This window comes from Pungitius pungitius, chromosome 12 (genome assembly GCF_949316345.1).
Source record: "Pungitius pungitius chromosome 12, fPunPun2.1, whole genome shotgun sequence".
In the NCBI taxonomy this organism is placed as follows: Eukaryota; Metazoa; Chordata; class Actinopteri; order Perciformes; family Gasterosteidae; genus Pungitius; species Pungitius pungitius.
In genome coordinates, this window is record NC_084911.1 from 4,966,935 (window position 1) to 4,976,583 (window position 9,649).

The window sequence follows — 9,649 nt, forward strand, 5'->3', positions numbered from 1 at the left end:
GAGCTATTATCAACCACGAACACAGACCTCAGCTTTATCTTACAACTACTATATAGAGGACTTTGTATATGAAAATGGAGCCATACTTCATCATTGTACATGTAGCCCAATTATGTTAAGTGGTTGAAATAAGTAGTTAGTATTACCATTTTCTGCATTCTTGTACTTCTATTCCACAACATCTTAGAGGTACATTTTGAGCTTTTTAACAGTCTCCGTCTGTTGTTACTGTCACAATTTTTAGATTTTACTACCCTGTATTGTGACCGGGGGAACGCCATTGAATCTCCAAACAATCTCCAAACAGTACAGCAGTATTATCCAAATAACATGTATTCTAAATGCAAAAAAGCATTTGCAATACGATAATGAACCAATAATTCAGCCAGTAATCAAAACCTGCTGCGGGTACAATAAGGGTGTCTTAGTTTGTCAATCATAGTTGCTATAGCTTCCTAGAATAAACAGCCATTAGAGGACAGAAGCGTAGTCGAAGCCATCGTCGCTCTAAACCAATGGGATCAGGGCAGCTTTAAAGTCGTCGAGGGCACGCGGTGGCGCCTCACTTCCTGGTTGAAGATGGCGGATGAGAATGAGACAGCACCGATGCCGGAGAAAGAAGATGTAGAGGACCACGGACACTGCAGCGACTGTGAAAATGAAGAGCACCACTCCGACGACGGGTAAGAAGGCAGGCTTCGCAGCAGTGTGGTATGAAATATGTCACGTCGTTGCACGCGTTATCAAAGCGGGATCAAACTAAAGCGTCGGAGCGCTTTCGGAATAGACAGCCATCGATGAAGGTTGGCCCGTCCACTTGCCTCAAGCCTATTGGCTAGAAATACCCTTTGCCTAACCGTTTCTTTGATGTGATTGGCTAATAGTGCCTCATGTCCTCTTGTGGGCGGGCTCTGGTGCTTTCTTACTGCTCTGATAGCAAGGCGGAGTATGGGGGTAGCACACCCAAAGTAATGTTGCGCTTGAAAGCTATTTCTTTAATAATATACTACCACTTGTACAGCTTTATTAAAATTCAAGTTGTTTAAATTCGAATACAACATTTATTATTTGCATTTCTGAATGGTTAGCTTCTTGTAACTGATGCATTTCATGGCAAGCCCAGTTGACATTTAGCAACTTAGCATGCATGCATGCTAGCATAGCTGTCAAATCCCTATTGTCTTTAAGTGAATCTGAGGGCAGACAGTTGCCGAATCAAACGGGAAAACGTCAAAACCTGCTCGTTGTTGCACATGCAACGGGATCAAATCGTCTGCCCGGGGTGGCTTTGCTTTCTGGAGAGTCGGCATTTAAAATATGAAACGTTCTAAATCAGCCTAATGTCAGTTTCCCCACGGAAACAGGCTTGCATTGAATCCTATTTCTCGGCTTTAATGTCTTTTACTGTTAACTGAACACACACATACACACACGAAAGGTGCATTAGCTTGCAAATATTAAGGCGTGTCCTGCTCACGTTACTTGTGAGTTATGCAAAACGTTACGTTTGACTGATCACACTCTTGGTGAGCAGTCCTTTTTAATTGAAGGATTTGGGGGCTCTTGGAGGTAAAGGCGTTCAGTATTTCATTAGGAAACAAAGCTGAAATTTCACAAACTGACACCTAATAGGTGAAACATAATGACCCTATTTTAATCAGTTGTGTTGCTCTTTTCGAACAACCCATACGATGCCTCTGCACACAACGCACACAAACACAAAGGCCGGCTCTAGCTGGTCTGCTCTGTTGAAATGGAAGCCTGTGGAACAAAAACTATTGAATGTTTTGTTGTCCAGTGTCCCAGTGACTCACTGACCTCTTGTACCTACATGCATGCATATATATACACACAAACACAAGGCATGTACTATCCAGTCCTCTTCCAGAGGTCATGTGATTCACCATCTGTGCTGGTCTTACAAATACAGGCCAGTGCCTGGCCTCTCCCCTCTCGTGGACACTAATGAGATTATCCTCTGTAAGTATGTAGTCTCTCAGGCTAGAGGAGGGGATAGCTGGGTGGGGGTTTGAGTGTCTCCTCTGGTTTGAAATGATCATGGAAATGGGGGATTATTACAAATGGGTTGTCTTTCTTACCTGTATCCATTTCAGTCATTTTAATCGGCTCAAAAAGCTGTTTCAGGTGATTGAGAGATAAACTGTCCAGATGTCTAATACCCTACGTTATGTTTCAAGAAACAGGCAGGACACATAGTTCTGCCTGTTTCTTGAAACATAATGTCAGTTTTTGTTCTAGCCAATGGACCAGTTTTGTTGTATTGAAATTGAAATATAATGTTGCTAATAACTTTTACTTTGTAGGTCTATTTATATGGCGCTGAAACAATCCATCAATGTTATTACTTTGTTATTAACTTCTCATTTGGATGTTTGGTAGTGAAACCTCTGTACAGTATTTCATCCAAAAGTGTTTACAATTCAAGCCTATTCTATGTCCAGGGCATGGCTTTCCTCTGGGATAGTAAACTCATTTGCGTGCCTTTCTATTTCTGTCCAGTGACAGGGGTCTGGGTGACGACACTGGTGCCAAGAAGAAGAAAAAGAAGCAAAAAAAGAAGAAGAAATCTGGTGCTCCAGAAGCTGCTCAGGATCCCCTTGCCAAGGCATTAAATCCTTAATTTTATGAAGTAACAATCCACATCAAAGGGTCAGATTGCCTTATATCCAAATGGGAAACAAAATTTTTTTAGTGATGGCAACATTTGGAGTTGGTTTCACTGCTGTGGCTCAAGGATGATTAACTCACTCAGAAAACACGATTCAATGCCTGTTGTGGAATGTGGCATGTAGAAACAAAAGGGCTCTGTGCTCACTGCTCTGCTTATTAGACACCGTATGCTTGCATCCACACCATTAAACTTCTTACCTTGGCCCCACACCAACATGTTATAAAAATATTAATTTTTTTTAGTGGATTGACCCTTTTTAACCCTGCTGATTTCTGTGTGTGTTTTGCAAACAGGTGAATTCATTGCCAGCTGATAAGCTACAGGAGATCCAAAAGGCCATTGAACTGTTCTCTGTAGGCCAGGGCCCTGCCAAGACCATGGAGGAGGCCACTCGGAGGAGTTACCAGTTCTGGGACACACAGCCGGTGCCCAAGCTAGGTATGACGTTTGTCTTCTGAGACGAGTCAATTTGAATTTGTTGTGCGTTTCTGTGCTTATTTCCGAACCTGTTTTGTTTCCCTTCAGGAGAGACGGTGACATCACACGGCTCTATTGAACCTGACAAAGACCACATTCGGGAGGAGCCCTACAGCCTCCCGCAGGGCTTCAGCTGGGACACCCTCGACTTGGGGAACGCTGGTGTGGTAAGAGGGTCTATTAACACTCTCACAAACACACTTAAAATGAAGAGGGAATTTTTATTTGTGTGCCAATGTGAACTTATCCTTCATTCATTGCTGTCAACTCTTTAGTCGTGTGATTGCAGATGAAGGATTGCTGTAATAATGTTTTATTGCTGATATCTACAAACTGGCTTTACGGGAAAAACTACAACTGCAAACAAAGGTGTAGCACGTGAAAAAACACTTTTTTGCCTCTTTTTTTTCCCCCTCAGTTTTCAGCCAGATTGTCATTACCAAAATGTTCTTCTACCGGTATCTGCCAGTGCACTTTGTATGTGCTGAATACACAGTGTGTGTATGATTTTTAATGTGTATTGTTAGGAAAATGGATTCTCACGGGTCATGCAGAACAGGTGATTTTGGCAGAGTGTTGGCTTTATGAAGTCAAGAAGCACATGTGCACAAAGGGATGAAGAAAATCACTGTCTCTAATTTTGTCTTTCTCTGTAAAACCAGCTGAAGGAGCTTTACACCCTTCTCAACGAGAATTATGTTGAAGATGATGACAACATGTTCCGATTTGACTACTCTCCGGAGTTCCTCCTCTGGTATTTCTTTTCGCAACTGATATTCTTCCAATCTACGCCCGACATGGAATATTTCATTGAAATACTAACCACTAATTTTATATCTAGACATCAAATACGTTCTTTGTATAAAGCACATGGATAGAAGTGTTATCAAATATTAACACAGATGATGGCAATGCAATAGTCTTTTGCTTTTAATGACCGACTCATCTCTTTTTCTCAGGGCCCTGCGGCCCCCTGGCTGGTTGCCCCAGTGGCATTGTGGGGTGAGAGTGAACTCCAACCAGAAGCTTGTAGGCTTCATCAGTGCCATTCCTGCTTCCATCTGCATCTACGACATGTAAGTGACCACAGACATGCAGTGTCAAAGAATAATGGATTTGTTCAAGTAGATCACATGCTGTGGGAAATCCACTGTTCTGCTTTATTGTCCCACTGGATTCCACATTACACTCTATACAGTTCAGTGCAACTGGTCAGCATGACTTTTACGTTTCCTTTGTATGTTTGTTACGTTTGTTCTACTTTTTTTTAAAATCCTTTTTTCAGTATCAAGGTCAGTCGGTGTTGCTAATAATCTTTCCCTGTCATGTATTTAACGCCTTTAATGATGACATTACTTATTAGACTTTTGTTGACTGCATTTAAATCTATGCCAGAGCAAATAAAATGTATCTTTAATGAAGTGGATCAGTGCACAAATACCTCATGCAGAATTAAATAAAGAGCACAGTCTTAAACTATTTATTACTTTTCTATTTGACGGTTAAAATCTAAAAATGCTGCACGTGATGTATTTAATTTTTGTTGAAATACAAACTAATCCAAATGCCATTTTGGTTTTATTCATTTTTAGTCCTTCCTGTTTTATTTTTCTTAAAGTTTCTAACTTACTTCATTACTTATTTCTTTTTTTGAATGACATTTAGAGAAAAGAAAATGGTAGAGATAAACTTCCTCTGCGTCCACAAGAAGCTTCGCTCCAAACGCGTTGCTCCGGTTCTGATAAGAGAAATCACCAGACGGGTCAACCTGCAGGGCATCTTTCAGGCAGTGTACACTGCTGGAGTGGTACTGCCCAAACCTGTGGGCACATGCAGGTGGGTGGGACAGAGTCGCTCTCCACACAATCCCCTCTCCTTTTTATTGAGCCATTCAGTATTCACAAATCCAATTTCTTCTTCTTCTTCTTTGGACAGGTACTGGCATCGCTCTTTGAACCCACGCAAACTTATCGAGGTGAAGTTCTCCCACCTGAGCAGGAACATGACGATGCAGCGCACCATGAAGTTGTACCGTCTGCCCGACGTTAGTGAAAACGCACGTATCCGACAAACACAGATGGACCCCCAAGCCCGCCGAGCCTTTATCCATCTGCTTGCTTTTTCTCCTTCAGACTCCTAAAACTTCTGGTCTACGGACGATGACCAAGAAGGATGTCCCAGTGGTGCATCGCCTCCTACGGGAGTACCTGAGCCAGTTCAACCTGGTGCCCGCCATGAACCAGGAGGAGGTAGAACACTGGCTGCTACCCCGGGAGAATATTATCGACACTTACCTGGTGGAGGTAAAGAAACAAATTGTTGAGATTTTCTTTAAATGATGTGGTCAAATGAAGCATCCCTGGGGTCTGTTTTAAACTGAGAACGCTTCATAAAAAAAACCTTTTTTTGTTTTCTGTGTTTTCTGTGTTCTCTCAGAACGATGGCAAGGTCACAGACTTCCTGAGCTTTTACACTCTGCCCTCCACCATAATGAACCACCCTGTGCACCGCAGTTTGAAAGCAGCTTACTCCTTCTACAACGTGCACACCACCACGCCCTTTCTCGACCTGATGTCTGACGCCCTCATTCTGGCCAAATCGGTGTGTTGCTCTTCAATCCATGTGTGTGTTTTCTGAAAAGTTAAAGCTCTGGAAACTTATGATTTTTTTTTCTTCTCTTTATCCAGAAAGGGTTTGACGTCTTCAATGCACTGGATCTAATGGAAAACAAGACTTTCCTGGAGAAGCTTAAGTTCGGCATCGGTGATGGAAATCTACAGTATTATCTGTACAATTGGAAGTGTCCCAGCATGGGCTCAGAAAAGGTACTTCTAAGTGGCAGTATCAACCTTGGGGTATCTGCAGAGCTTAAAATATTTGAATACCTTTTTTAATTAGTTTCCTCAAATAACATCGTAAGATGATTAAAATCTATATATATTTTATTTTTGAAAAGTCTCAAATTCTATCTCTTGCTTGCTGGAGGTGGTAAAGCGGTAATTTTAGTAATAAAATGTTGAAACTTATTAGCAACATTTATTGCCAAAATATCATAGACATACAATGAGTTTGACATGGTGGTTGTTGCCTTATGTTGGACAGTAAGACAGTGAGACCATAGACAACAAGAGAAGTGGCATGTTCCATTTACATTTTAACTCTACATTATCAGGATTTTACACAAACACACAGTGTGCCTTTGTGACAGTGAAATGTGTGTGTGTGTGTGCAGTTAAATCCTGTTTGTGGCATTTCAGTCAGTCTTCACAGAGCGCTCAATGTATCATAATGCAGAAGTGTCAAATTGACTTTGTGAATCTTATTCCATTTGTTATGTCTTCCATTCTTTTTCTGCGCTTTATCCAGATTGCTGATACATAATGACATATACTTCTATATCCTATCTTCCAGAGGTGTGGACTCGAGTCATGTGACTTGGACTCGAGTCAGACTCGAGTCATGAATTTGATGACTTGAGACTCGACTCGACAAAACGTACAAAGACTTGCAACTCGACTTGGACTTGAACACCGATGACTCGTGACTTGACTTGGACTCGAGCCTTTTGACTCGAGAAGACTTGCTACTTCCCATGAAAACTGGGGGAAAACATTTTCACACCACCGCGCCGCTCTGTTCATCTGCATCTGTCAAAAAAATGTGCGCCACCTGTATGCAGAGAGCGTGCGCTGCCTGCACGACATCCAACCACTGCAGTCCATTTGACCGTATCAATGAGACAGCTCGTTCATGCTTACAAAAATCGGGATTTTTGAACCCGGATTCAGACTCCGATGGAAATCCTCGCCAACATTATGTCAACGTCCGTTTTAAAGTAGTGTAATGAGCTGAGTTAAAGTTATTAGTTAATCAGTTATGCAGATGTTGCATGTGTTCACGTTATGCACTGTTACCAGCTGTAGTTACGCGAGACAACCCGAGTTTTGGGGGGCCGTGAATGCGGAAGTGTTCGTTCGGCGTGGTGACGGCCAACAGTGACCGAAGTTGAGTTGTTTTATATAAATAAATGCAGCGGAGTTGCAAGCCAGTCATCGCCTCCTTATTTACGCTGCAGCACTGGGGTGAGCGTTACAGTACTATAACAGTCACAGTCGATCCACCATTACCCTTCCCTTCGTAGTCTAGGTCTGTGAGGCAGCGCACCATCACCCAGGGTTCCCCGTCCCCACTATAATAAAAGGACTCGAAATGACTCGAAAATAAAATGTTACGACTTGTGACTCGACTTGAGACTTGTTGGCTTTGACTTGTGACTCGACTTGGGACTTGTTGGCTTTGACTTGTGACTCGACTTGGGACTTGCTTCGTCTTTGATTCGACTTGACTCGGGACTCGAGGGCAATGACTTGAGACTTGCTTGTGACTTGCATAACAGTGACTTGTTCCCACCTCTGCTATCTTCCCAATTGTTATCAATTGAACTTCCACCCTTAGGCTGGTTTCACCATGAAGCATTATTTTACCTTCTTTATGGCTTTAAAACGGTCTTAAAATATCTTCATTCTTAACTTTGTGAACCCTACAAATATATTTTATGACCTTAAGGTTACCATTTTTGTGACTGCTTTCCCTATTATTTCTCTCAGGTTGGGTTGGTTCTGCAGTGACGTCCCTTTACGCCATAAACAAGTGTCACCAACAGGCCAGGAGATGGGCCCTTCGCACTGACCACCTGCCTGATGGACTGACTTCCTGTTTAAAAAAAAAAAAAAAACACCGCCCATTTTTACTTTTTGATCTTTTGAACTTTGACCTGCACTACCGCTGCCAGGCAGGGAGGAGGAAGAGCAGCGAGGCTCTCCCCGCCTCCCTCGATCACATGGACCTTAAGCCGTTGTTACCATCCCAATCAATGGTACTTCATCTGAGCGCTGTCTTAATTGTACCAATCACACAAGAACAGCACAGATTCCTGTATATCGAACATTTACTGTTGGCATACCTACGAAACGTAAATTACATGTAAATAATATCAAACATTACTTCTGGTTATTTCCCTAAGACACACAGACCAGAACCCACAGTTCTGTTTTGATTCCTAAACGTGGAAATTGCTTTTTGCATTTGAATTAAATCCGTCATTCTTAGGTTTTAGATACGGGGGGGGGGGGGAAGCTAAATGATGGAAAACGATTTCGAAGAGAAAGCGGTTCAATGTGTGAGGTAATAAATACCCAAAGTGGACACCAGATAAGGGCTTCTGTTAAAATCTTTCTTGTTTTTTTTTTTTTTCCATTTCATTTTTTTTTTTCTCGCTCATCAAAACCCTGTATCATTATGTAAAATATGTTTATGCCTTTCTGGAGGTTTTCTCATCCGTATTAACTTCCATGACCTCAGTGTACTGCACTAACAGAAGATGCCCTTAAACAGACTATCAATGAACCAGCTCAGTTGGCGGCTTGGACGAGGTCGGACTCCCACACAGGTTGAATGCATCCTGATGGACTTTATGCAACTTATGGCAGGAGTCCGATTGGCAATGAGACTTCTTCATTTGAATTGCCTCCGTTCAATGTCCAGCCGCATGTGCTCTCAGGTTGTGTCAAATGTTCCTGAAAAGTCAACACGAGCTTTGGTCAAAATGGGAGGTGTTAGAGGGTGATTTTTAAGACTTTGACCTAATTTGCTTGAGGAAATTACAAAGTCTTAAATAGTTTTTAAAGAATAATATAATCTAAACACACACTCGTGGGAAAACTTTAAAGACTGACTGCATAAAGCACGGACTGGGTTTATTTTCTAGCTTTTAGGGAATTGTAAACAGTTTAGTTTCTTTAGAAAGTTAAACAAAATGATGTTCAACCATTGCAGCATTTGGAGCTCTACAGCAATCATGCAGGTGATTTCAAGGTCAGGAGGGCATGTTTGGGCTGGTGAAAAGCCATCTGGACTTCCAGGACACCGTGCAGTCAGTGTTGATTACTGGGGACATGTCCCACTTAAGGCGGTACTTATGTAAAATGCTGGTTCAAATTTTCAAACTGTTGTAAAGAAATAAAGGGTCTCATGGTGTTTTGCAGCAGGAAAACAAATGTGACAGTGTAAGGTGATCTGTTTCTTCTTCATTTCTTTTTTTTTTTTTTGGTGCAAAAAAATAAATTCTAGAAGTTGCAGGGAGGATTTTTGTCAAAGTTCATATCTTCTAGTAAAGCAAACTCAAAGACCCCTTTCTGTTTTTTTTGTTTGGTTTAAAACATCTTGGGGTATTCCTCACTGGATGGTGTTCTAGCTGCCTAACAGCAAGTACGTGGATGTAATTATTCTAACCACTGTAACCAAGGCCAAGACAGCATTACGAGCATAAATGTTTCGCAGGTGCAACAGTTATTTTTAACACTGTTTTGTTGACAATGTGCAGACTATTGATTTGAGGTGTTTAACAGATGTGCCACGTGGGAGACTCTTCATCAAAAGGATGGTTTGAAACAATATCTAACTCAACTATTGGTGATATCC

At 41.8% G+C, this 9,649-nt stretch overlaps 1 protein-coding gene across 1 annotated transcript; it reads left to right on the plus strand.

Moving 5' to 3' along the window:
- The first annotated feature begins 522 nt into the window (after positions 1-522).
- On the plus strand, positions 523-8,441 carry LOC119220471 (glycylpeptide N-tetradecanoyltransferase 1). Its single transcript, XM_037476548.2, has 12 exons — positions 523-683; positions 2,521-2,626; positions 2,986-3,130; positions 3,218-3,336; positions 3,832-3,923; positions 4,129-4,245; positions 4,835-5,005; positions 5,105-5,213; positions 5,302-5,472; positions 5,606-5,770; positions 5,857-5,994; positions 7,777-8,441. Exons 1-12 carry the CDS (start codon positions 580-582, stop codon positions 7,795-7,797), a joined length of 1,458 nt encoding a protein of 485 aa, XP_037332445.1. The 5' UTR covers positions 523-579; the 3' UTR covers positions 7,798-8,441.
- Positions 8,442-9,649: the final 1,208 nt, after the last annotated feature.